General features: G+C 41.2%; 1 protein-coding gene across 2 annotated transcripts in view; it reads right to left on the bottom strand.

Annotated features, from left to right (window-relative positions):
• dmxl1 (Dmx like 1) overlaps positions 1–27,187 on the bottom strand; it is a 49,145-nt gene extending 21,958 nt beyond the window's left edge. For both annotated transcript variants that reach the window (XM_079343193.1, XM_079343194.1), the window contains exons 1-29: positions 26,802–27,187; positions 25,509–25,748; positions 24,527–24,652; positions 20,637–20,714; positions 20,064–20,142; positions 19,721–19,865; positions 19,288–19,354; positions 18,863–19,047; positions 17,744–17,945; positions 15,481–15,661; positions 14,753–14,929; positions 14,330–14,571; positions 12,204–12,921; positions 11,476–11,597; positions 10,964–11,053; positions 10,455–10,557; positions 10,193–10,312; positions 9,691–9,909; positions 7,729–8,960; positions 7,269–7,527; positions 6,682–6,815; positions 6,160–6,346; positions 5,935–6,045; positions 5,185–5,354; positions 4,344–4,441; positions 4,011–4,176; positions 2,920–3,048; positions 2,629–2,767; positions 602–1,389 (exon numbers count right to left, since the gene is read on the bottom strand). In XM_079343193.1, the coding sequence (XP_079199319.1) occupies positions 602–1,389; positions 2,629–2,767; positions 2,920–3,048; positions 4,011–4,176; positions 4,344–4,441; positions 5,185–5,354; positions 5,935–6,045; positions 6,160–6,346; positions 6,682–6,815; positions 7,269–7,527; positions 7,729–8,960; positions 9,691–9,909; positions 10,193–10,312; positions 10,455–10,557; positions 10,964–11,053; positions 11,476–11,597; positions 12,204–12,921; positions 14,330–14,571; positions 14,753–14,929; positions 15,481–15,661; positions 17,744–17,945; positions 18,863–19,047; positions 19,288–19,354; positions 19,721–19,865; positions 20,064–20,142; positions 20,637–20,714; positions 24,527–24,652; positions 25,509–25,595 (6,354 nt within the window). In that variant the 5' untranslated portion in view covers positions 25,596–25,748; positions 26,802–27,187. The remainder of the gene's footprint in view (positions 1–601; positions 1,390–2,628; positions 2,768–2,919; positions 3,049–4,010; positions 4,177–4,343; positions 4,442–5,184; positions 5,355–5,934; positions 6,046–6,159; positions 6,347–6,681; positions 6,816–7,268; positions 7,528–7,728; positions 8,961–9,690; positions 9,910–10,192; positions 10,313–10,454; positions 10,558–10,963; positions 11,054–11,475; positions 11,598–12,203; positions 12,922–14,329; positions 14,572–14,752; positions 14,930–15,480; positions 15,662–17,743; positions 17,946–18,862; positions 19,048–19,287; positions 19,355–19,720; positions 19,866–20,063; positions 20,143–20,636; positions 20,715–24,526; positions 24,653–25,508; positions 25,749–26,801) is intronic.
• Between the last annotated feature and the right edge of the window lie 224 nt (positions 27,188–27,411).

The raw sequence follows: 27,411 nt of genomic DNA, 5'->3' as shown, positions 1-27,411 counted from the left end.
CTCAAAATTGTCAAACAGATTTCACAGGGAGAGACAAACAATTTCATAAGCGAGAACCACTGGACGTATTACCAATATGATGTTCATATGCAGTGACAGAATGCACACAGAGATAAAATCTTCAAAGAGCGAACATGACGACAGGAGAGATGTGTGGGAGTTATGCAAGTTATTAAAGATTTATTGAGTGAACCTAAGGGTGCAGCCAGTCTTATGCCTCACCACGGAGATGAACATTATAACCTTTATAACGAGAAACTACAGCCTGACACGTGCAAGCTTTCATTTTAATAAATCTATTTCAGAAGATTATTTAACAATAACTTATTTGGAAAGAAACATATTGGGATTGTCCACCAACTTTCCAACAAACTAATTAACATACATGATGTGATGAATGGTTTACCTCTTATGTTTTCCACCAATACAAGTGTGTACCACTGTTCAGCTAAGTTGCTCTGCAGACAGTGTTAAGAGGATTCTAAACAAAGATGTTAAAGCTCACTCAGTCTACTAAACACCATTTCTAAATGTCACCAAACATTCTCCTTTTGGACTTTCTCATATAGTGTTTCAGTTAACGTTTAATAATATGCGTTACCTCTTTTTCCAACCACTGGCACAGCTGATAGCGAAGCTTCCCTCCTTCCAGTTCATAACCTGTCGACAGTGTCCGGAGCTCATTGGTCAAAATCTTCAAGCAGGCCGTAAACTTCAGCTGGGCGGCCAAGATGTCATCAGATGGTGCGATGAAGTCATTGCTGTCCTCTTCAGTCACTGTCTCCATTAAGGGGGACATTGCATCTTGCATGTCCTGAAACACGCTGCTGCTGTCTGCACTTCTGCCAGTATCACCATTTTTTGTTTCTTCTTCATCCTCGTCTTCTTCCTCGTCATCTTTGTCAGTGTCCCACTTTAGCTCCAGGGACTCATCTGGAAGCGTCATTGATGGCTGGCTCCAATCAAAGCTCAACACTGAATCTGACTGGCTGTTGGATAAGCTGTTTCCATCCGACTCGTAGCCGTTCAGAGCTGTCTGAGACCAATCATGATCGGATGCATGACCATTCTTGCTCCCGATACTGAGTTCAGCAGCGATACCCGTGTCCTCCTGTTTGATGTTTGGGGAATGCTTGCGGACCTTGGGCATCTTGGAGAGGACTTCAAGTGCTAGCATTGGACAGCCAGCCTGCAGGTGTGCATATGCAGCTGTGAAAAACAGCCTTCTCTCCTCTAGGCTAATGGAGTCAGCCCTGCGACCTTCCGCAGTTAGTCCAACTTTAGCCTTTTCTGAGGAGCCTAAGTGCCGGCGAAGGAGGAGCGGATGGGTACGAAGGTAGGTGTAAAAGTTGAAAACCTCAGGATTACATGTAGACACAGGAGATGAACCTGTCAGAAGAACAAAAATATAGAACATTGGCTTGATTCGTGTTGGCAGGGAAACATTGCCCTTAATGCTTTGACCACAGTACCTGTACGGATAAGTTGTGTATTTGGGTCAGACACGAACATGGAGCTCGAGCTACTCTGACTGAATCTTTGTTGACAAATTGTGGCCTGCAGCTATGTGAGCACTACACACTGACAGTCAGCTTTCTGTGGTCATTTAAAGGTGAGTAAAAGCAGGACTTTGGAGTTTAAAAAAATGGAAAACTTTTGTAAGAAGAACAAGCTCAAAAACGTGCTGAAATAAATTCATTCTTTTTTTTTATCCAGGAGTTAAAAGAACAAAGAGCCAGGCAACTCAAACTAAAGACCCAGTAATGACAGCACATAACCTGTGAAGCATGTGAACGACTGCTAACTTTCCATAAGCTTTTCCATGGAGCTCTTTTCTCTGTAAGCATATCAAATGTGCTTGGAGGACATCGCTTGTGAAACACATGTAGCACAGGGATATGTCAAACAGAGGTTCATATTGAGTTCAGTACTTCTCATAAAGAAAGCATCACACCCTTTGTCTTTTTTCTTCAGTGAAACTGCCTTCTGCGTTATGTAGGCTGGTTTCACTTGCACATTTTAACAAAAATAATAACAAAGCTGAGACATTTGTGTTGAGTGGGGCATTTAAACTCGCCGACCAAATTACAAACGAAGATACTTCCTTTTTTACAAACTAACTTTTAAATTGCCTATAATCACACAACAATCAACTAAACTTTATTCATTAATACATGTAACGGTGATACATCTCTGGCTATGTATACATGTATGATGTACTTAAAAATGTTTATAAATCTAACATGAAAGACCTGGAAGTTGATTCTGTAGGATGTAGATGCTTTTAGCTTGACTGACTAAACTACAGACCTTCAGATTCGACTCATAGTCTAGGAAAAAGATGTTGTGAATCTTGATTGGACCAATATACATACAATAAACAATAAACAGAACATTTCTGATTTTAATTAAAAAAAAAAAAAATGCTTTGGTCTTGTTGATTTTACTCCAATTGATCTATGAATGTTCCCTCATTGGAACATCATTAAGGAACTGTCCCTAAAGTGATGTATGCCTGATTTAAAGACGTGGGCTTTCTGTGGTTACCAGTACTTTATCATCTTATTTTTACCTTTGCATTCAGAAACTTGCAGAAAAGAATAAGCACAAGAAGCACTGCGGACCTACCAGTGTCACATTTGGTCTCAGTGGACCCTGAGCTGGTGCGGTTAGCAGGCTGCTCGAGTAGAGTGTCCAAGGCTCTGCTGTAGTCCTCCAGGACCCAGTGAGCCATGCTACGAAGGAACGGGTCCTGGTGGGCGTGAATCTGAAACAAACCGAGAATAACAATGACTCATTCTGCTCCTTGAATAATCAAACGGCTGCAGAGTGCATTAACACTGGGAAGTTGGATAAAAGGTGGAATTATTAACGTTAAAAAGTATCTGGTGTTGGCTGTGACATACTAAAACTCTGCACCTGTTTGTCTTGTCCCAGCACATGTCTCTGAAGGATCTTTTTGTAGGTGGATCCTGTCTCGAACTCGGACTCATACAACCTAGAGATCACCAGGGCCAGCTGTAAGTCCTGCATTTTCTCTACACACACCTATGAGAAAAAAAGAAAATTCACATCATTTAAAATGGTTTCTGAGCTATTGCTACAAGGCTGAAATAAAATGAGGAAATGCAGAGAAAACAAAGAATTTAAGTATGTACACACAGCAATGAAATAGTGGATTGGTGTTCTAGCTGGCGAGGTAAGAGGTGCATTTCAATGAGAGCCAGAGAGAGTAAGCAAAGTCAATGATAGCCCTTTGCCTGGGTCACACTCATCTCCATAAAGTGCTTAGAGAGGCTCCACTTACTCACGCAGATTAAAAAATGTGACTCATTGCTCCGGGGACTATCACTTTGATGAGTAAAAGGTTAAGCAAACAACATGACCGGGAGCAGACCTCTTGATATGTTCGGAAAAAAGGAGAGCAGTATTTTTTACCCTCACCCTTGTAGAAGGTAGAAACACTACCTCCTAAGTAATTAAAATACAAACAGCCCTTCTGATGAAATAATACATAAGTAAATGCAAGTTAGAAAATTCATAAATATACTTTAAAGAAATTAAAAGGTAGAAAGTAGTATGGCCGTTCACAATGAGTCAGAGAGAGTGTGGTGCTGCTGGTTTATAATCGGATTTATAAATTCTCACTAAATGGTGTAAAAGGAGGCAGAGCCCAAGATCAACGGCCAGCATCAATAACTCATGAGTGCGTTATGCAAAGAGCTCTCGACAAAGAGACGCCGCACAGTTCTAGAAATGAGGATGAGGAGGATGAGGTCTCTTTTTCTAAACGCACTTTTACAATATGCTCAAACGCTGCCCTTGACTGAAAACCCCCCCAAAAAACAAGGAACAATTAGATTGCTTCACAAATGTTCTAGATGCAAACGAGCAGCAAAATAACCACTGAAAGTAAGGTTTCGAAAAGAGTTCTAACAGGCAAGTGGCACTAACAGCTGAGGGAAGAAGTGCTTCTTGTAAACAATCTGTCATGTCTATTTTGCACTTGCCTCAACAGCATCCTTTAGGGAGCCAGCTAGGAGAAAGAAGGCTGCAGAGTGCTGGAACCGCTGCTTCCCCAACAGAGAAAAGGCATTTTTCAGTGCTGCTTTCCTCCACCGGTCCTCACTGAAGTTGTTTCGGAAGAACTCTGTCATTTTGACATTCTTCTGAGACCTGACGTGACAGACATGGTGAATTCAACAACAACAACAACTCTGGTGTCATAGGTCTTTTGTAGTCTGACAGAACTCATCTTGTTTATCAGAGGTGATGGCTTGTGTGAATGTGCATCTTTTCTTTTTTTCTTCATTTGCAAGTCTCAGTCACTCAGCTCTTCCTACCTGTACAGTCCCCAGACCACCGCCTTCTTTTTCATTGCGAGGTAAAATATAGCTGCATCCAGAGGATCGTTGTTCTTCAGTAATGAAGCCCTGGCAACCTGACAAAACAAAAGTAGAAGCTCAAGCCTCTTCTGTCGATATGGTTTAAACCACAGAACGAGCTGGAGCATCAGGGGTCATTTCAGGTAGCAGACTAAACTCAGCTATAGTGCTGAATTTATAACTGTCCAAGCTAATTTTAAAGATTTATTTTTTGGCCTTTTTGCCTTTATTGATAGAGTCAGAGGACAGTGGATAGAGTCGGAAGGGGGGAGAGTGGGGAGAGACATGCGGGAAAGAGGCCACAGGCCGGACGCGAACCCGGGCCGCCCGCGCGAGGAGCAAAGCCTCGCAACATGGTACGAGCGCGCACGCTGCCGCTGCGCTATCGGCGCCCCCCAAACTAATTTTAATGACAACCTTTAAAACCTGTGCAGATTTCTTATTTAACTAAAGCATCAATAATGTGATTAAAATTGAGTTTGATGAAAGTTATGCTGACAATGAGTGCAGTCTATGTTTTGCTATGTTGTTGTTTGTAGTGTCACACCTTTATTTACACCCCCCCCCCCCCCAAAAAAAAGAGAAAAAAGCAGAAGCTCATCTTGTCATTTGATGAAAAGAAACAAGACTACTATATCTAACATGAATACAAACTGACTTTGGAACAAAGCTGGTACTGGCTTTTCATTTAGGATGCACCTCTTCTTTTGCAATGATTTACGACTCCCTTCAAAATTACACTTTATATAACATTAAATACATTTTAAATAGAATTTTTAATTGCCATTAGTCCCCTCACCTTCTCGATACACCTGCGTAGCTTGTTGGTGCTGCGTAACCACCAGCCCACACCCATAGAGCGCAGCTCTGGCCAGGTGGGCTCTCCTTTCTGTAAAGCAGGCAGCATGTTCAGCAGCTCCTCCTCGGCTTCAGAGTGAAAGGCCCAGGCATAGTGACACGTCGACAGGCCTGTAGAGAGCAGAACGTCATGGTCTTCAATCATCAAAATGTCATTGCATCATTTAGAGAACTCTGACACTATACTGGGACTTTTAAAAGGTCTTTCATGATATAACTATTACTTAGGGTTGGGTTGTGGTGCTGGTCAGGGTATTAAAGGAAACATGCATAGATTACATGCCTTTCCCAAAGGAAACTTTACTTCAACAATAAAGTTTGTTTAATTACTTTTATCCGTTTATAAGACTCTTATGGTTCAATATGTATAACTGAGAGCAACATCAGCAACTATCTGTTAAGCTGTGGGAGACTACACATTGTTAGCTCTCATATCTATGCTGACATGTCAGCTGAAAGTTCACAGAGGCGACTGAAAAGCTTCAGAGACAGTGAGAAAGAAGTAGTACAGTTTATTTAAAAGGTGGAAACAATGTCTCCCTGCACCATTACTTCCCCAATACAAGTTTATCTGAGAATTTTGGTCATGTTCGACAAAGAAAATGTGACAGGAGCCCTCTTCCGTGTTTCAGTATTCCCTGCTTGTTTGCAACAGTTACAATGCACTTTGAAGACTTCCATGTTGCTGTACCTTGTCGTAGCAGCTGCACTCTGTGAGCTGGAGGCAGGGAGGTAGAGAGAAAGGTATGGAGTCTGACGGCCAGCAAAAACTTCAGACCACACTCATCCAGTGTCTCTCCACCTGGTAAATGAATAAACAGCTCTATTTCACAACAAAACACAAAAGGCACATATATTCTGCATTTCTATCCGTTTGAAGACATTTATTATTATTTGTTTTATTTCCCATCTTTACCTTTGCTGGTTCCCTGGCTGTCCTTGAAGTCAGTGCTTGTGGTGGCGAGAGTGTCAGCCAACGCCATCAGAGACATTTGCTCTAAACTGGTTAAGCCTGGCAAGCTGGAATGAAGGAGGTGACTGGACAGAACCTGTGCATGTTCTGGACCAAAGTATGTCGGACTGTACTGGGACAGGTCAATAACCTACAGAGAAGAAACAAGAAGGAGTAAACTCTGTTACATGAAGGGTTTAGTATCTCATATCTAAGACAGGACGTAATACAGAGGCGAGACTCAAACACAACAAAGCACATAATGGTCACATTTAGAGTCTTTGTCGACACAAGAGTAGGTTGAATGCATGAAATAGTGTCATCTTTAGCTTTGAATAGTTGATTTAATGGCACCCATGTATGAAAACAAATTTTGAAATGTACTATTAAGCAAGTCTGGTTTAGAATGGAAAATGAAAAAGAGAAAACATGTCGGTCCAATTTAACTGTTGATTTTCTTTTATGCAAAGACAAAAAAAACCTGACCTTGTTTCCTGCTTCCTCCTGATCATTATCCAGAGTGTCCAGGTCGGCCATGCTGGGAGTTTGAAAGAGCTCATCGTAAGCATCGGTGTGACTGGAACCATGCCCACTGTCTCCACTCACACTGCCCACTTTATCTGAAGAGGAGCAAAAGACCGAGCTAAATTACACAAGACATGCATTTCATAAGAGAAAGGCAGAAAAGTAATCCCCTGCTGGGAAGACAACAGACTAAATTAAAATGTTTAAGGAAGGAAATTCCTTCACTGCATTTGTGATTCTGCTTTCAATCAAAATTTGTATCCACAATAACATGAACGAAAATAAAAAATGATTTAAAAGGTGATAAAATATCTCAAGTTTGGATAGATCTATTAATGTGGTATCCACAAAAGGAGTCTGTTAGGGTCAGTATGGTCCAACATCGCACAGCAACACATCAGCCCTTCTCATCTTGCACAGAGCACTTTACATTATTGTTCCTGAAGCAAACTTACCATAATTGACCTACAGACAGAAATATCATTTACTGTTACCTCAAGGTGACTGTCAAAGCTACTCTAAATCCATGTTTTGTGGTGTATACCCACCAGGTTTCTTTAATGTGTCCTCATCAGCAGCCAGGAGAGAGTACAGAGGCAGAGGAGGGACAGAGCTGATCTCTGTGTAGTCAGGTGCCGAGTTCCCTGCTTTGCTGAACATCTTGCGGTCCCTGGCTGTACTGCCTCCGGCACTGATAGTTCGAGAGCGCACCCGTTTCTCTGGGTTGGTGGTACTGTCTTTAAGTGTCACAATTTCCCCAGCAATGCATTTCACCAGATGGGACAGGATAGCCTTGGCACGATAAACCTGAAAATATGAGACAAGAGTATTTTTTATTATATTGTAAAGGTATCACAAAAACTAGCTACTTTTGGGCCAGTTTTATTCCTTTGAAATGTTTTTCTTTTCACTTCAACGTCAAACATCAAATCATATCATGTGACAAAACTGACTGTCATATCAACAGGAGAATAAAAGTTACTAAGTTAAACAGCTAAATGTACTGACCTTCCCTAGATCCATGAGCTCAAGTAACTGTACAGGATGGTACTGAGGCAGCGTGGGAAAGAGCTGATGAGCTGCTTCAAAAAGCCCAGAGTCTTCCATCTCTATAGGCTGGTCATAAGCTGTTCTCTTCCCACTGAGTTTCTGAGCCAGGCTCATCATCGATCTGGTCAGGGCCTTTTTGGGAGGGGCCAGCAAAGACATGGGGGCCGGGGGACTGAAGATGTCTTCCTGGCTCTGTCTGACTGCTGAGATTATGGAGGACACGCTGCTGCTGATGTCTGTGTCTTGGCTGGTTGTGGTGTTTGGTTTGGGCGGTGTTGGGGGCTGCCACTGGGAGTATACGTGCATCTCACAGTCCATGCCAACAACCAAGATGCCGTCTCGGACCCAGGAGAGAGAGACTGGAATGGGTAGGGAGCCTTCGACAGAGGAGACCAGATCGACTGATCGCAGCAGAACCAAGCGGGACGAGCGCTGCTCTCTACCGGCGTCAGATGACAGGCCCAGTTCTGGAGGTTTCCCAGAGAGACGGCCGTACATATAAATCTTTGTCCCGATGCCAACAGTCAGAACATGTGAGCCATTTTCTTGTGAGACCCAGTCCAAATGAACCAGGCTCTTACTACTAGAGCCAGGACAGTTGTCATTAGAAAAGTCTGTGTTACTTATGCTGCTACTCATACCATCTGTGCTGTCCAGGACCAAGGTCTGATCTAAAAGCCACTGTGAGCCTGCTGTGGACTCACACTGAAAGATGGTGATGTGGAACGATGGTTCTCTAGCTTTTGCTGGGTTGGGACATGTGGCGAGGTTAGAGCTGCGTTGTACAGTCACAGTTGGGGTCAGGTGGGTGTTGGTAGTGGTATTGTTGTATTGCACATAAGGGGAGGAGGACAGAGCAGGAGGAGAGGTCAACAGTGCGGGAGAGTTCAGATAAGGTGTCGAGCTCAGAGGGGTGTTTGGAGTCTGCCTGTAAGCGACTGCAATCTGTCCCGTGTGGCAGCAGCTGACCTCTACGGGGCGACCGTGCACACTCACTGCGCTGCTGTTAGGAAGCCCCTCCTCCACCAAAAGAGGCCACTCCTCCCAATGGTACGCCAAGTCCTTTATACCAGAAGGCTTCGGCGAACTGACAACACATCTCCAGAAACGGACGGTTCCATCAGAACAGGAAGTAGCAAGGAGGTAAGGCACACGGCCGGCTGGCAGAGAACATGACGCGCTCAGGTGACCTAGAAGAGAGGCGACAAAAGTCAATCAGGCAGGAGGTTTTCTGCCAACTCAATTCTAAAATGTCAAACCTTTAAAGGCTTCATTTTTGTATCATTTTTTAAATTCACTTGAACATTTTTGTCAATCTTAAAGGTCTTTTTTTTCTCTCAATAAATATGCAGTATAGGGTGTGTATCGCAGCATGACACTGAAGTACACAAAAGATAAATAGGAAGAGTTCATAGAGTCCTGATGTTTTGACAAACTAAAATTCAACAATTTTATATAATCAATCACTTCAATAGCAAACGGAATGTAATAATTTCTTTCTTTGTCAGCCTCTTGTTAGATTTTCTATAATAGAAAAAAAAACCTTCTTCTCAGTCAATAAAGAAATGTCAAAATGTCCCAGCAAAGGTTATTTCAATCAATATTGTCAATCATTTACTAACAGAACTTCTATTTCTTAAGTTTCCACGGCAACAACATTTACTCTATACTCCAGTCTGTCCATCCGTCAGCAGTTTGTCAGTGTCTCTGTCTGTCTGTTTCTTTCTGTGATACTGATGATCTTGAACTGAGGATGCCGTTTTAATTCTATTATCACAAATTGTTTAAGTCATCATTTGCCATTATGATTCTCCCTTTATTGTACATGGAATGCCTATTTTTTTTTTCTCCTTAGGGACTCTGTACTCGTCCCTCAAGCTTTGAATTTTTGTCCTCATTCGTGTCCTTGTCGTCCCTCACCTGCTGAGGGTGTAACTCTGATGGCTTCCACTCCCGCAGGCAGAGCCATCTCTTGGCTGTATAGCTTGTGAGTTGTGAGGCTGAGGCGGCAGGCACTCTGCAGATTGGAAGTGCAGGGTTTACTTTTCGGAGTAAGTGGGGAAGTGAACATGTCATAGCTAAACGTGGAGCTGTTCAAAGGAGTAGCCGGCGTGGCATTAGTCTCTGACGTGGTCTCATCTGTGGGGACATAACAGGAAGAGAAAATATTAATAAAAGCTTAAAAGACTCAATAAACATACTTCTCTGCTGGGTGAACAGCCACACTAGGGAATAAAAATAACAGGATATTTTCCTCACAGTGTTTTATAACTTCCAATGGCACCAAAAAACAATATTTTTTTCGACAACTGAATTTAAATTAGCTGGTTTCTTAATAAGTTCCTTTTTCTGCATTAATTGTTGCAGTGAAACAATCTTTTCCTACACCCTCTGGTGAAGTCTTTGTAAAAAAAATACCCACCCATGGTGACGGGGAGAGCAGCAATACAGAGATGCCACATGTGGAGGAGTGAGCCGCCTGTCGGGGTCAATTCAACCACCACGAGGAAAAAACGTGCCGAGAAGGCTGGCTCACGAGAGCCTGCAGGGGAAAACACACACACACACACACACACACACACACACACACACACACAGAATATTAATAAACAGAGTGCCAATCAATATATGGAGGTGGTTCAAATGTTTAAGCATTGTGTTAGATGAAAGTACTTAGTCAATACCAGTATTAGGAAGATCAGGAGTTTCCCGTTTGCTCTCCGTTCTCTCACTGCCAAGGATCAGATCCTCCTCAAAAACATGCAGGAGCTGGGTCTCTTTCCCCTGCTGCAGAGAATAACAGCAGCATTTATCAAACTACATCAGCTGCAGACACTTAACAACATGCTTCATCTGCTGTGAGGCCAATACACAGACACACTGACATAAGTTATGTGAACACGAGCGTGCGCATACACGTGCATGCGGAAGAAAAAATACAACAGCCTTAAGGAATGAGAGAAGGTTTGCTCTGCACCCGACTTTGTTTTATCATGGTTGACCTTTCACCAAGGCTCAGCAGCAAAATGTTTCATAACACAAACGCTCTTCAACTCCACCATAGCACAGTGTTACAGTGATTTGATCTATTAGTTTATAATGTTTACCATGTTTATGACAGACACCACTATCAGAGCGAGGGAGTGATCATCAGAAGCATTAATAAACGCTCCTGTTCTTTACAGTTACTTACAAATCCAGTGATGGCATCAAGCTCTATGATACACCCAGGTTTAGCTGTAGATTGCTGACTGATGATGTTGAACACCTCTCCAACATATTTCTGAAGTGGGGAAAAAAAAAGAAGCAACATTTTCACATTACCTGAGAACCATGTCAAAAAATACAGTAGTGAAAGTGTCAAATCTATTTCAGAAAGTTGATTAATTAAGTGTTATTAATAATTAGATGTTAGTTCAGATTCAACTCAGTGAACATTTGACAGATAAGTTCAGAAGAATACCTGCTAATTATTTTGTTTCTCACACACTCTTTGTGCTTATGTGTCATTTAACAAGTCATTTAGATGGTAGACAGTAAGAAAGGCATGGCAGCAAATGATCAACACCGTATTATTGCAGTGATTCTGCAAGGTCCCTGGGAAAAGCCGGATGTGCTGTGATTGGCGTGCAATAAAAACATTTGCAATGCTGATTGTACTCTGCAGGGTTTGATGCAGTCGGAGCATCCTGTTTGATGACTTACTGATATGTCCGGATTGGAGAGCTCACTCAGGAGTTTCTTTGCTTCAATAACAGCCTGGTACAGCCTGAGTGAGTGCCCGTCACTTGCCACAAAGCATGCGCTGGGAGAGTTACAGTACGCACCTAAAGAGAGAGAAAACAACAACAATCGTGTTTCCTACGCTGCTCGTTTCAAAGAACATATCAACAGTGTTCCCCAGGCACAGCAAAACACACGTACTCAGGTGCCAGACGGTTGCAACAATACCAAATAAGAAAATGCAGAAATGTTCGGCTGCACGCTGAAAACCACTTTACTGTGACTCTTTTATATCATGCATGTCACATGTGATGATCGGTCACATCAACAGAACACACCTTTGTATGCCCATTTGATTATGATAGACAAACCCGAGGAAGCTACTGACAAATTAGTGATCGTGACAATAAAGTCAAGGTAAAGTCTTTTTACTTATTTATTTTCAAGTCGTATGAACTATGTTCACATGTTCAATCTAGCGACAGTAATTACAGCAGGTATATATTTCAGTCACTTTAAGTCTCAGATGCAACCGTTTTTAAAAGATCTCTCAACTAGTTTTATTAAATTGTTAGTCAGAAAAGAATAACTGCAAATTATTCATGTGTAAAAAACAAGTACGGACACATGAGGACAAATTAAGACAGTTGGTTGCTATAGCAACAGAGCATAAATGTATCAGTCAATAATTACCTAAAAGATCTACTCACCTAAACAGCTGCTTGGAATGAGAGTGGGCAGCCAGGCTACATTAGCAAAAGCTGAAGCATGGAGAGAATTAATCCGAGCTAGTTCAGAAACCCCACCGGACAAAGACAGTGGGCCCACAGGGTCCACTCTCCATAAAATCAGCTCGCTGTAGATGGCATTGGGATCCTGGGATACAACACCCAGCGACCCTCTGCTGGACCTTGACTGATGGGGTAAAGAGGTTGAATGAGGGAAACCAGAGGGGGAGACCTCTGGAGCAGCCAGGATGCTGTCTACATCGGGGGTCTTCAAGGCGTTGTGGTGTGAGGTGGTGAGGAGGAGGGGGAGCACCGAGTGACAGGCCAGGTCATTGAGGTGGAAGCGGTGGCCACAGTACCGTGACTTGTGTGAGACGCTGAGCACAGTGGAGAAAGCAGAATCCTCTGCGAAGCTAACGGCCCACTGGTTCAGGGAGCCATCGGCATGTTTGGAGATCATAAGGACGTTGGGGGTAAAAATGCTCAGGCGAAGACTACTGCTGGGTGCAGCTTTTCCTTGACCTCCATAGCTTATTAGAGCAGATTTGGCTTGAGGCAATGTGCTCCCAGGCGGCTTCTGTCTGCCATGTTGGATTGCCAGATCTACATTCTTGTTGCAGGCATACATGACCACACTGTGGCTGAGGGAGATTGCATCTCCTGTAGGGAATGCTACAGGGATACGGGACACAAACGACACCTGAGAGAGAAAGGGAGACGACATCGGAATGAAATCTAGGTGACTCCCCAGAATTATATTTGGACTGAGATTGCACAGAAGATCATTAATCTAAGATTTATTAAAAAATGTTTCTCAAAAGAAATGGCTGACAATATATCAAAATCAGCTTTATAGACCAGATATCTCCTTTCAGAAACTGACTGACTGAGACACTTGTGTCTCAGAAGTGATGCCTTCGTCCCTCATCCCTTCTTCTAAATTCAAAAAAGAAAAAATATTCAGGAATTCAACCTGATCTTAATAACACCCGGATCCCTTCTGTCCCTCTCTTTTTCTAATTAAAACAGAAAGGTATTATCACTCTAAATGTCAATTAAACGTGGGAGTCTTTAAGCTGCAATTTTCAAATTGAAGTCAAAGGTTTTTTTTAATATTATTTCAGTGCTAATAGAAACGCATCTAAAGTGGCCTGAATAAAATAGTGTGAACGGCTGGATAAGAAGCCATTAGAAGCGGAGGTAGACCATTACAGCTACTAAAGTGATGCAAAACCTCTGAATTATTTCCCCCTGAAAAGCAGTTCTTCTTCAAGCTTCGGAAACAGAATAGTTGCTTACTAGAGTTGCAAGAGAAATTCCTCTTAGTTTATGGTGAAAACAGAATTCACAAAAAGAGGTTTATTCTTTAAAGTCTATCATTCCAAGTTTGTAGTAAGCAATTTACAGTGCTAATCAGAATAAATCATTGACTTATATGGCTGTTCAAATGCAAGGGCAAAATAATAATAAAAAAAACCCAATAAGAGTTATGATGCAAGTCAAAGAAAGATGTGAAGACAGCCTCTCTCTTTTAAGTTGTATGTTTTTAACATAGGTTCACTTTAACTCAATATTTCTCTCATTCCTATAAAAACGTGCTGCTATCATAGGCTGTGCGTTTGAACATAATCAAAGGCATGCATGTGTATTTCATCAGAGCAGAGATGTAGGCGTTGCTGGTGTGCATGCACCTTCACTCCAGCCTTGCAAACTTTAAGCTGCTGTGTTTCCTAACACACAAGATGCTGTGATGTAAACCGCCGTAAAAAGCCAAAAAATGAGACTCCAATTAAAAATCTGGATTAAACGGGTCCAACAAGTGCTCTTTAAATCTCAACGATATCCGGCATATCCAACAAGCCTTGTCGGAACACAACAGGAAGTTTTCATGACCAGTAATTCAATAGTTGAGAATAAATGTGACGTTCTTCAAAAAGTATTTGCTTTTATGAATTATTTATTCATAAAACGTCTATTTATTATTTGGCTGCATTTATTTTGATCAACACTTTGGGAACAAAAAAAATCTGAATTAAAAAAACAAAACAAAGGGTTTATAAGAGATGACAAAACAAACCATCAACCTCACCGTTACATATTGAACATACCTGAGTTTGTCTGAACATGCCTGGCTGGTATTCATCTAACCAGTCCACATGCCAGACTAACAAGGAGCCGTCCATGGGATGGATGCTGAACAACATGTCTGCCCCTTTATTCCACTCCTCCAACAGCACGTCCACCTGGTGCTTCACTGCAGCCAGGGGAAGATCCACGGCCCCCGGTCCCTGGTTCTCATCTGGCCTGCGACCATGATCTTCTTCATCAAACTTATCTTCATCTTCAGGTTCTGGAAGAGAAAGGAAAACACAGTGCCAAGATGTTACTGAAAATGAAAACGGAAGGATTAACACAGTGAAATATGTACTAAGTTGACCTGTGGTTTGGAAAGTCAGATTAGCTGCGTTAATTCCAGCTCGATTCCCCCTTCGAGCAACATGTTCATGTGTGTTCACAAAATATTTCTGCACCTTCATTGGAGCCTTCACTCTGTTGCTCCAGGCTGCTACGAAGCTGCTGCAGGAAGACTTCCATAGCTAATGTGAAATGAAGCTCTTTGTTGTTGAGCCAGTGGACAGTGAAAGGACCTCCAGTTTCCTCGTCATCGACGCCCGTCAGAGAGGAGATAGAGGGCAGCAGAGGAATGTCTGTGATAAAGATATGCAGTGTGTGAGGGAAAAAGAAGCAAAAAAAAAAACAAAAACAAAAATCAACATTGTCTCAGTGTATTTCACTTAAGGGGCATGCAGGGACATCAGCTGTAGCAAAGTTAATTTCATGATTCAGTTTTCCAATACAAAATTCATGCATGCAAATTAAGTGCTTCAAGGCCTCCCAGCCTGGAGCCTCAAGGAATCCACAATGTTTTGGCCTGATTTAGGTCAAAAAACACATGAAGGAAGAAAATGAAATATGCCTTACAATTACTCTGGACAGCCTCACTGAGCACTAACACTCAGTTGGATGTTAAATAAACATCCTCAGGCAATGTATTAAGATTTACAACATTTTCTGCTGAGAAATGCAGAGGTGAAGCAAATGATCTATAAGGTTGATATAACCTGTAAATTAATCATTTGTGGCTTACATGATGGCCACTTTAAGCACTTATCCTGTACCTGTTTTTTATTTGCAAAATATTGACAGTTTATTCCAAGTTCATACAATACTGTAAAACAAGGAGCAACAACATTCGCACCAGTGGCAGGGTTGATGCTGGCAGCAATGTGGAAGTGGCAGAGAGCGTTGGCATGTGGCATCTGGCTGCTGACTCTCTTGTGCTTGTAGTGTCGGCTCTGATGGTGAGGCAGGCAGCCAGTCAAGGAGGGCTGGGGCACATCCCGACACGAGGACGCTTGCAGTGATTCCTGGAAATTCAACTGGGAGGAAATCATTAATTATTCAAGTTGGATAATTAACTGACACCTCTTACGTGTTGTGACTTATTGAAGTTTTCACATTTGTTTAAATGTATAAAAACACATCCATATTTTATGAATATAAACTGCAGGATTTTTAAACGTGTATTATCCATGCTTACAATGATATTGTCTGTAAATCACAGAGATTAAGAACGTGTTGGATGTCCTGAAAAACAACAAGTGTTTTATTGGGTAGGGCAGCCGGAGTAACACAATAGATCTCTGTTATCCCTCGCAGGTTGACACAGCGCTGCAGGTTAAACCTGCTTTTCAAAGCTGATGTGAATAAATCCACTTTGGCTTCACTTCTCTCATCCAAGCCAGGGCTGAGCTACTCTGCTTTAATGAACAGACATTTTTCTTCAGGATGGAAGTTTTATTTAATGGTATTGACGTTTAAAGGACATTTAAGTTAACCGCTCAATTTGTCTTTAAAGGAGACAGAGAGAAACAAGCAGCGGAGCAAGAAAGGTGTTTAAGGGGAAGAGAAATTAAATCTTAATTAGGTACTTAGGCTACATAAGTCGTGGGTTTTTTGTTTTTGTTTTGCAGTAATGTGCTAAAACCTGCAGGTTTAGCTTAAGCTTCGTTGACTGCCGACTACAGCGTACTGTTCTGTAGATGTAACAGCAGTCTCATATGAATGAAAGCTAAGTATATAAGACAGCATAATTAGGTCCATGCAGATAAATAGAGTCATGGGTTTGAACTTGACTATTTGATTGCAGCTTCTCTGGTAAAGAGTGAACTAATTACGCCCCGGCACATATTCTTTGATTCATTTTAATGTCTATGAGAAAAACTGAGATGTTTTAGAAATCTCATTTGAGGGGGTCTAAAACAGTTTTCTGATCACACATTAATCACATAACTTTGGGTTTTATTATCTTTAATTGATTTAGCAAGATATGTTGATGCTTTCCATGGACGAGGCAACATGGGAAATTTCCTTTAAAAAGAGGATTGTCTGTCTATCCATGTAGAGTTACCTCCGAAGTGCCTGATTCATCCAGCAAAGTCTTGACTTTTTTTAAATGAATAATTCCACACATGCACTCTAACAGACTCTCCTCACGGCACTGTAGAGGAATTTGCATACCTATTTTCCCTGTGATCCACAGTGCCCTGGGCTCTGAGAGCCGCCGAGACCCAGAAACCTTCAGACGTCCATATTCAAAGGATACAGCGATTGTCTCAGGCCTTACTAGGTGGTCAGAACTTCTTTTTTTTTTAAGACTTAAAGCATGGAAATCAAAACCATTACACAGTAAGCTAGCATCAGGTGAAGATCAGAAGTCTAAATGAGAAGTATAAGGTGTTGCACAGATCACAGAAAAGAGGTCAATTTTCTTCACCAATCGCCTTGAGCCTCACAAAGCGCTAAAACACTCTTCGTGTCTGATAGCCAATTCTTTCTCTTTAACCTTTGTTAAGCCTCTGATTTTTTAACTTCTCTTGGTCCCTCATCTCGACAGCACACTGATGCCCTGCGTCAGCAGGGGTGGAAGTTCAGAAAGCGCCAGGCCAAATGGGACAAACCAGAGATCACAGCGTTTGTGCAATTTATCTTCCTACTTTTAATAACGTGATTTTTTGCTTTTACTTTGGTAATGAAGTACACAACATTCTCACGATGAGTCAACTTTATACATTTTTAATAATGGCTCTGAAAATAAACATTTAAACCATTTTAAAAGGATGGTTTTGATTCTGGCAAAAACAAATTGTGTTGGTCCGAACTAGCAGTACTTTGATCTAACTTTTATGAAGTTGTGCTTAAAGAAGTCAGCTCTACAAGGTGTCTCAATCTGTCAGCTACAACTGTCTAATTACAGCAATAATATCCGAATAGAAAGAGGGAGGATTCTCATACTTTATAATGATGTAGTTATTACAGTCCCAAAACAAAGGCTCCCACTAATGAACGCGATAACCTGCAGCTCGTCTTTGAAGTTGATGAAATGTTACTGAGAGTCGGCTGGCTGTTTTAGAGCGCAGTGTATTACTCTTGAGCAAAAATAACAGAAGAGGGGATCTTACTTCCTGTGCTGTTCGTCCTTGTGTTTTCCCATTGCAGGTGTTTTTCCTGGAAGGGTCAGCACATCTGTGTGAGTCACTGCACTGGCTAGCATGATTGTTATTGTGTCCAGACAGGAGGCTGTCTCCTGGCAACAGCGTCTCAGCCCACAGCCGACACACACTGTCCTTACAGCAGGTGAGCAGAACGTTACACACCGCCCCTCTGTTTAGGAGAGAAGACGGTAAGGGAAGAGGAAACACAAAGGATGATAAGGTTACAACTGAAGTCCGCTGGGAGCCATTGAATTTGACAAAGCTGACTCCTATACTCTAATGACGATAGCATTATTCAAAAGCAAAGAAGAAATAAATGAACACCAACAGACCTAATGAGACTGGTGATAAAGAGAAACTGAACCTAATATTGTCTGCACAAAACATTAAAAACACAAATGTAACTGCTGGCTCTGATGTTTAGGGGAGGTCACATGAGTTGGTGCTTTCCTCTGCAGGGCACGATAATCTTAATAAAATCCTGTTTTATGTGATGTGCCATGATTTTCAAAATTTGTAGTTTGAGCTTTCTTAAGATTATGGGTTAAGATTGTCCTTATGTGTGGGATTTCAAAACTGCAGTAGTGTGAGCCAGGCTTAAATGTAACATTAATCATTTCTTGTCATCCCCCCAAAATAAAAAAAGAAAGCTTCTGGTTAGCTAAACCTGCTGTGAACTGTGTCACATATTCATTTACAGAATTGCAGATCACATAACATTAGCTGCAAAGAGCCTTAAAAAAAGCAGGCCAGCAGACTCACAGCTTCAGTAACATGAGAGAGTAAGACTGCTCAGTGTCTCTGTGGAATGAGCTCCTTTATAAAAGCCTCTCCTTTTCCTTCAATCCACAAAACACACACGAGCATCTGCTGCTACATAAGAAGAAAGCTGGATATTACCCAGCTACCCTAAAAATCTGATAGACAACAAAACATCCCAGAACAGATTTTTCAAAAGAGTTATTTCAAATGTGTGCTTTTCTTCTAATGTTGAGCTCAGTTGTGTCAGCGTAAATTTAAAATTAACTTGTTACTGAACTCTACTATAGCAGCAGAAGATGAGATTTGGCCTGACGCTGTCCGTACCGTGGCATGTACTTGCTGGTTTTCCTCCAGGAGAAGCCAGTGACTGATCGGGGATGGGCCAGGTAGACAAAGGAGAAGGCCAGATCTCCTTGGACATCAACACAAGGCTCTGGAGGTTGAAGGAGTCTGGAAACTCCTGACTTCCACTTGCTGGTGCTGTACCAGACTTTTACAAGGCAATCATCCTGAACAGGATACAAACAGGGATGTAAATGATGTCATGCTGAAGGTGGGTATATCAGGGTTAAAGCAATGGGCTCGTCGCCCAATCCTTAAATAAAATCAGGTAGGGAGTTACTTCAAACACTAACTTTTTCAGTGTTTGGCTTTGGCAGAGTGAATTCACATTGCAAACAGAGACTTGCTGAAACCGGTTTGTATCTAAAGCCACAAAGGTTGAGCAACTTCAGGTTAAAGACACTGACCTGTCCAGCGGTAGCAAAGAATTCCCCGTCAGGAGAAAACTTAATTAAACTGACCGGAGAAGCCGTCCTTTAAAGAAAAGAAAGTAAAAGTACATTAATGTCAACATCCCTCGCAATGCTGAGTACGTAGTTACAGCTCTAAAACAGTATGAGAAGAAGTTTAAAACAACTATAACCGGTTTAAATAATAAGGTAATCTATTGGAGTTTTGTTCATGATGAACTCTTTGTAAATGATTTTTATTGAATTATCCAACGAGCCCATTCCACAACGTGATGGTGTGAGTGGAAGAAGAAAACCAGTCAGAGTTGATTTCGGGTAGATTAGCATTAAAAGCAAAACCTTCCTTTAAAAAAAAGCAGTAAGATAAGCATCTTAAGAGTCACAGCCATATGCAGCATCATGTGCAGGTTTTTCACGTCTGAGTCCTTACTTGCTCTGCCAGATGCAGCTCCAGGCAGACTGAGAGTCTCTCATGGTCATTTCTGTTTGCTCGCCTCCTTCTTCAGCTTCAGCTTTCACTTCATCAACATGAGACCACAACTGGAGGCTTGTAGAGCCAGTTAAGAGAGTGCTGCCTGGAAACAAAACATCATCATCATCATCTCAATATCAATATTAGGACAGACACAAAAGGACATTGTTATGTAGAGTGAAACACAGATTGTGTTTTATAATGGCATTGCAGTATCAGTTAAACACTTTCTTTATAGCATAAATTTGACAATTAAAATTGTCCTGATGTGATATTAAAACAAAAAACAAATATAAAGTACCTGTGGGATGCCAGGCCAGGTTTCGTACCATAGACTGAAGTACAAATTGACCAGTCTTTTGCCATTGGCAGTTCAACTTCTGTAAGACATGTAAGAACACATTAATGTTTTCAGAAATGAAAGGTTTAAAACACATGGTGTCATTAGGTCTACATCAGTAGTTACAACTGCATAATAAGAACCAAGAGTGAAGCTGCTCTCATGTGACACACACGTGATTTGGCAGACAGCAGCTGAAACATCAGGGAGTTTTCAGCTGAGTTTCAGATGTGTCAAATCTTTCCTGTCGCTGTGACTGTTTTATGACTTCTCTAACAACAGACTCTCACATAACATCTGTGTCGACAAGGAAAAAAAAACAAAAACATGACAATAACCGTAAAATCTTCAAAGAATGTCAGCATGAACGTTCCTGTGCGTTTGAAACATTTGAGCTTCTCCGATGACTTTCCGATAAGTTCAAAGGAACCGTATTCTGTTCCGTTTTAAAAACCAAGTGGTGAAAAAGAGAGAAGCCTCAGATGATACACTCATGACCACGCTGTGACTGGAAGATAAAAGGGAGTTACTCACAGTTTGAGATGTGTCTTTTTGACATGAGTGCTGAACAGGCTCAAAGACACAAACGATGCTTCCATAGGAAGCTGCAATCTGTCAGCAGAAGAGAAGAAAAAGGCAACATGTTGAAAATATAAAGTTTTATTGCAGACACAGGTCCATATCGTTCATATCATATCTAATAAATAGTATAAAAAATATATCAGAGTATCAGAATATTCTGATACGTTTTCTGATGAAGAAGGAAAAGAAACCACTGAAAACACATTTATGACGGCCATGTATTTATTCAACATATGAAGGACTAAGTTGAAAAACTGACAGTCAGTATATAATGAATGTAAATCCCTTTTGAAGATCCTAGCAAACAGAGATCATAGACTTCCTCAACAGTAAATACCTCAGGAGAAATCCTCAGGAGAAACAAACAAAGTAAGAACTTAGGCCTAGAATTTCCCTCTGTTAAGTCAACATTGACTAGACAACATTCGTTATTTAACTATTAGGGTAAATAAAATGCAGACTGTCAGATAAAGAACAGCATAAAGGAGGAGTTAGTCACATAACATGCATGGATTAGTTGACACGAGACTAAGACATAAAAAGCCTTCATGCTCATAGGCACAGTCGAACAATCATTGGAGACGCAGAGTTGCTCATGGTATGATGGTGATACATCAAGATCCTCTTTTCAGAACTCTTTTTTAAATTTGGATCCAGTGAATCACAAAGTACAACACATCGAGGCTATCAAAGAGCTGACCATGTGCTTAAGCCCTCCTTCAGAGGACAATGAAACGGTAATCTACTGAGCATAGACCTGTTCTACTAGTTCAGGTAAAAGAACTACAGCAGGTTGGTCACCTTTTGTTGTTATTGGAATATTTTATCCTGGCCTCAATAAAGTCCACAAAGGACCTTGTGAGTCACGCTGAATTAATACTTTTGCACCCTTCGATCATCTGATCGAACATGCACCACAGGCGCTCAAGGTTAAGCTCTAGCTGAATTGACCCAGGTTTTTAATACCAGCCTTGAGGTTTTCACTGCGTGGCAAACTCCTCCTCCGCCTGCAGCTGTCCATCTCAACAATGAACCACGAGCGTAAAATGTGTTCATGTTACAATATGAAACAGACTTTTTAGAGCAACAGTGTGTGGTGACTTAATCTTGAACAACAATTCACTTGATGCCAATGCTTTATCTTATGAGCACCGCCGGTTTAAAACCATAAAGAGATATACAGGATGACCTGATATTAACTGCTAACAATGAAGAGGCATTCAAATACTGCTGAAGGTAATCCAGCCTGGTGGAGCAGAACATCCACCTGAACATACTCCCTCCCTCCACCTGCTGTCTGTCCCACAGCGTTTCAGGCCATATCAGCAGTCCTTTGGAATTCCCGGTCAATCTGCTGACGTTCTCCGGACTCTGTTGAGTCCTTCACAAAGCAGCTCAAACCGGCCTATGGACCATCATGTCCACTTAGAAACTCACTGATCTGCGTTTCACTGAGCCAATACTTGTTCCTGCTCATAGCAGGAGTTTACAATGTCGGTCCATGAACTATGTGTTTGTTCCTGTTTTGATAATATATACTGTGTGTTGTATTGTGAAAGTATGACTGTATTTTTATTTATGAATATATTTTACTTACTTACTTACTTACATACATACAATGAAGTGCATAGGGTTTTGTAAGCAGATTAAACAAGTTATTAAAACAGTATCTCACTACAATACTGTAAGCCAAGAACTTCTTCACTATACACGAATAAACCCGGTTAATCAATGTTTACAAAGTGTATCATTCGGCTCCATCAGCTAACGTACGAGCAGAAGGGATGTGTGCTGAGAAACGTTGGTTGAGCTTATAGCACAGCAAATATGTCAGTGGCGTGCAGTGAAGTGGAACCAACACAGAGCGTGCTTTTACAGATGCTGGACCATGCTGGAGGCATGTGAGGTTACTTCTGGCCAAACTGAATTGGATTAAACATCACATGAGGGAGGTGGTGAAGGTTTGAGTGAGCATTTTTCATTTGTTTCGTTTTAACACGTCCAGCTCAATTACAGTGGAGGAGTAGCCTTTCATATCTTTAGTTATTTATGCAGGTAGTATTCTCTAAAACGTCTTTATTGAATTGTGTTGACTTCAGCTCAAACATGCAGCACTCTTTCAAGCTTGGGAAATGTAGCAGGTGAACTCTGAGTCAACTAACATATAACATCCTCTTATAATCACGGACGCAACAAACACTCTACATAGATTCAACACACACAACCATAAGTTGTATACCTGACATTCAGAAGCTTTGCAGATAGATTTCACTGCTTTATTCCAGCTGATAGATGCCAAACTGTACAGGAAACTTTTCAAACTACCTAAAAGTCTTTTAGCCGACACATCTCTGATTTAAACTTGTCGGTGTTGTGTATTCATTCATGTCAACTCACTGCAGTCCAAGATGAACACTTAAGACTCCTACAGAAACAGTGTTAAAGTCCTCTTTGTTGTTCTTAATAAACTTTGTAACTGGGACAAACCGCTTAAAAAAGCTCTTTCATTAAAATGAGATGAAAAAAATCTGCCGAAACAACAAAAATCTAATCCAGTCCTGTTCTGTTCTCAACTCCAGCTGCAGCTAACAGAAAGTGAAAACAAGAATTCTGCTTTATTTGTCTGTCAGCCACAGACAGACTTGGACGGGAGATCAATTACAAACATCATAAAATCTAAACAACAATAACATATTGTTTGCAGATTTCTTTCAGGTACTCATTACAAATGTGTCACAAAAAAACGTTTGTTCGTGCCAACATTTAAAACCAATTAAGAGTCATTAAAGTGATTACTAGCGGCATCACATCAGTGAACGTGCCTGCTGTACCAACACTTGTTTTACTGGATGAACCTCTCTCACTTGAAGTTGAAGACAGGATGCTCAAGTTCATTAAAACAGTCTTTGATGTGCCAACAAATCTCTCACTCGCTCCTGAAAGGCTGCCAATCCCTAAAAAGAGAGCAACAAAGATTGCCAAAAATGTCCCTCGCAAAACAGCTTATCTTTAAGAAATCTGAAAATAATGAACTAAAGGAGGTATAATTTTGATCTCACCCTGTACTGGTCTGTTCAACCGCACCGGCCCAAACGACCATGCCACAAACCATCATTTTGTTGACATTAAAATAAAGTAAAAGTAATACAACCTTCATTTGAAGTTAATGTAAAAAATACACTTTTGGCTGCTCTCACTTTTTCTTCTATGACTGATTCTTTGTTTCTGTTAAACAAAAGAAGTGGACTGACTCCTGACTAAGCTCCTGTTTTTTGCAGTTTGATCTTTATCACACCACAGGGCTGCATTGAGAGCTGGGCAGTATCTTTGTATTGCACACATCCTGCATTTCTGTTTTTTTTTCAACATATCATGTAGCAAGTCCTGTATCGTCTGTTCATCTCTGACCTTCAAATAAAACGTACGAACCAGCACACTGTAAATGGATTCAATATGACGTTTTAAAGGATTTTACCAAAACAATATAAAATTATTTAGTGGAAAGTAGTGAAGTCATAACACTCTTTTAATGTGGGTAGAGAGAGCAGCAGTGTACATACTATCAACTGAACAAAACGCCGCCATGCAGCCTTTTTTCTGAAAGAGCCCGGTGCTGGTCTGTACGCTGCTGATCTACCCTGATTAAAAGACATTAAAGTACAATGAGGGTGCTGATTTTTTTACTTTCTTTTTAGTCTTTCTGCAGCTGTGCACCTTTTTACAAGATTTTTACTGTTTGCGCTTTCTACTTTTTACACTGTTTTAAGTTATTTTGGGAACCTTCCTATTTGCACATCAGCCTGAGGACACAATATGAGAGAGCACTTATCTATCACTCTTACCTGCCCGCCCTGCAGTGAGCAGTCGACGCATCCCACCTGGATGTTTCCATGTTTGGCCCCTGGGATGATCTGCAGTCGCTCAAAGTCACTGCCCAAAATCACCACGTCACAACCCGACGCATAGGCCTATCGAGAAAAAAAGGAGGCGGCAGGAGGGGACAGAGATTGAGATGACACTCAGATCAATCCACAGGGGTTAGCATGAAAGACAGATCGAATTGAACTCGTCCTGGAGTCAGTGTTGTCGCATCAAACATGTCCCTGTTTGACAGCTCGGGAGTACGAGCAGATAAGATTTGTATTCTACGCTCTATTTCTGCGGCTCTCAGAAGGAGACCGTGACATGAGCCGAGTCCTGCTCATCGTAACTGTGCCTCCTTTACAAGAGGACGTGAGGACGGAAATAGTCCTCCTATTGATCCACTCTCTGAAAAGCATGGGAGAAGTATCTCATGGTTTCCTTTGAGATAAAACAATGAAAGAGCAGTCAGAGGTACTGCATTTGTGTTTCAGACATGCAGAAAAGTCTAAACAACTAAACCAGGACTTTATGCAGTCATGGGATGTGCTTTAGCATATTTTATTATACTCTAAAATATACAACAATTATCATAACAACAGCTAATTCAGGGATGAGACCCGCATATTTGTTAAGCCTACAAATCCATCTTTAACAATAGGGAGTTTATTCTCCTGCAAAGAGGATGATGTATGGATCAAATAATAACAAGTACTTGAGACTTTAAATTCCTGACACAAAACATATTCCCTCGCAGACAGGTACAAGACATGATCCTGAATTTAAATTAATTTTTCAGTCCATGACCTAAAAATACCATTAGCAAAGGCTTCCTGGCATCAGTACCTTTTCCTTTCAAAAGCTAATCAATGGACACACATCTGTTTAGTTTGGCCTCCTGCTTAGAATCAGATATCATTCACGGCTGGGAGGGAAATATTTTCAGAGCATGACACATCTTACCGTGAATGGCACATTGTTTACGCTCCCCACAGAGAAACAATTGTCTCCAGGGTTGACAGCCCCTGTGAGGACCTGATGGAGATTCATGGCTCTTGTTTATAATCTCCTCGTGCGCCTCGCTCCTTTTTCAAAACACCCTCCCACTCCAGCGGAGACTCATCGGAAACCATGGGATGGATATGTACATCCTCCTCTGAAGCTTGAAATGTTACTTGAGTGTCTCTACAGACTTGCTGTTAGCTAGAAAGGGAAGAGAGAAAGGAATGTAAACGGAGTTTGTTTTGATTTGGTATTCATCAAGCCAAGAGCATATTAATGGCTTACGGTTATTTACTGAAAATTGATGTAACACTCAGTACTTGTATTAAATCAAGGGGGGAAAAAACAAGTTCTGTAAATTGACATTCAGTGTTCTGAAATCTTTGTTATACCAGTTCAATGCAAATTCAATGAAACTCAAAATGGGTCCAAATTTACCAGACACACAAGCAGGAATTTGTCAGTTAGAAGTAAAAAAGGAGAAGGGGGTATATAAGAAGACACCGTGTTAAGGTAATCCTGTAAAAGTCCACTGTCACATTATCTCTAATGTCCAGGTGATGAGAGAAAATGAAGGTGATGAATGCATACTGGAGCAAAAATGTAAACTACATATCAAAGTAAACACATAAAGAGGAGAGCAGCTGTCAGGTGGGTCACCTACAGTGAGGGCTTACACCTGACAACACTGTTATCCTAATTCACACTGTTTGGTGTCGTATCAACTTGTCTTCAATACAAGTTATTTGCAAAAATACTAAAGATCAATCACAAATCAAAAGGTAACTAAATCCAAATCACGAGCAGAAGCGTCGCTGCTATGTATCCATAAACATCACATTTAAAATACAGCAGAGAATAAAAAACCTCACTGACTAAAAAAAACAAAAACATTTCAGTAAGTGCTAAAAAACAATGCAGCGGTAACATGAACTAACTTGTAACTGGTAACTTGATAATTGTATGAGTGGAGAATGAGTGAGTTATGTTTCCTGTGCTGTGGCGATTCACGTGATATCATTTACCACGTTAACACACTGTCAGTGAAACCACAGCTGACCAACACTACGTTAGGCAGTTATTGAAAAGAGAGTCCAATAAACAATGGCGACCAGTCGCTCAAAATGTTTTAAAAGATATAACTAATAATATTCTGGCTATACCCAGAAACAGGACGCTAACTTAGCTGTCAAGTTTAGCTAGCAAACAAACGCTGTAAAGCGGTCAGTGTAGGAGTAAATGTGAACTACTTACATTACGCTGCAACGTAGTAACATGTCACGCCGATTCAATAACTTTAATTGTGCTCCTTCATGACTGTTAGCTCTACAACGTTGAACGTTACCAGTCTCTTCTGCTGTTAGCACCTACTAGCTTGGCCGCTCTATTTTAGCGAGCTCCAGAGCTAAACAGCTAGCTGTGTATCATTTACGATACACATTTACGGCCTGACAACCTCTGAGTTCCGAAGACGAGTAGCCTGTGAGCCACTTTTCACAATTCTAACTACAAGAAGGAGCTAACCTCTCCTCAAGGTTAGCAAATAAGACGCTTCCAATGAGGAAGCTTTTCATAATGTTGAAGATGTGTCATGACAGAGGGACTGTGTCGCTGCAATGCATTGTGGATCTTGTAGTGTGACAGCAGCGCCTTCATATTTACAGTCTATGCATGGCACGCCTTGGCCTATCTACGACCGTTTTAAATTTAAATCATTAAAACACTTAAAAGGAATTTGAAGTAGGCCTACCCCTCTGATGCCGTGTTGCAGTTTTTTTTTCTTAACCTGACTGAGATATGTGGTCATACATTATCTGACTTAATTGTCAAATTAAAAAAATCACACCTGTTTGTTGCTGTTTTC

The sequence above is a fragment of the Symphodus melops genome, assembly GCF_947650265.1.
Source record: "Symphodus melops genome assembly, chromosome: 1".
Classification (NCBI taxonomy): domain Eukaryota; kingdom Metazoa; phylum Chordata; class Actinopteri; order Labriformes; family Labridae; genus Symphodus; species Symphodus melops.
The sequence above is the reverse complement of the archived record's forward strand: the minus strand, read 5'-3'. Positions and strand labels throughout refer to the sequence as shown.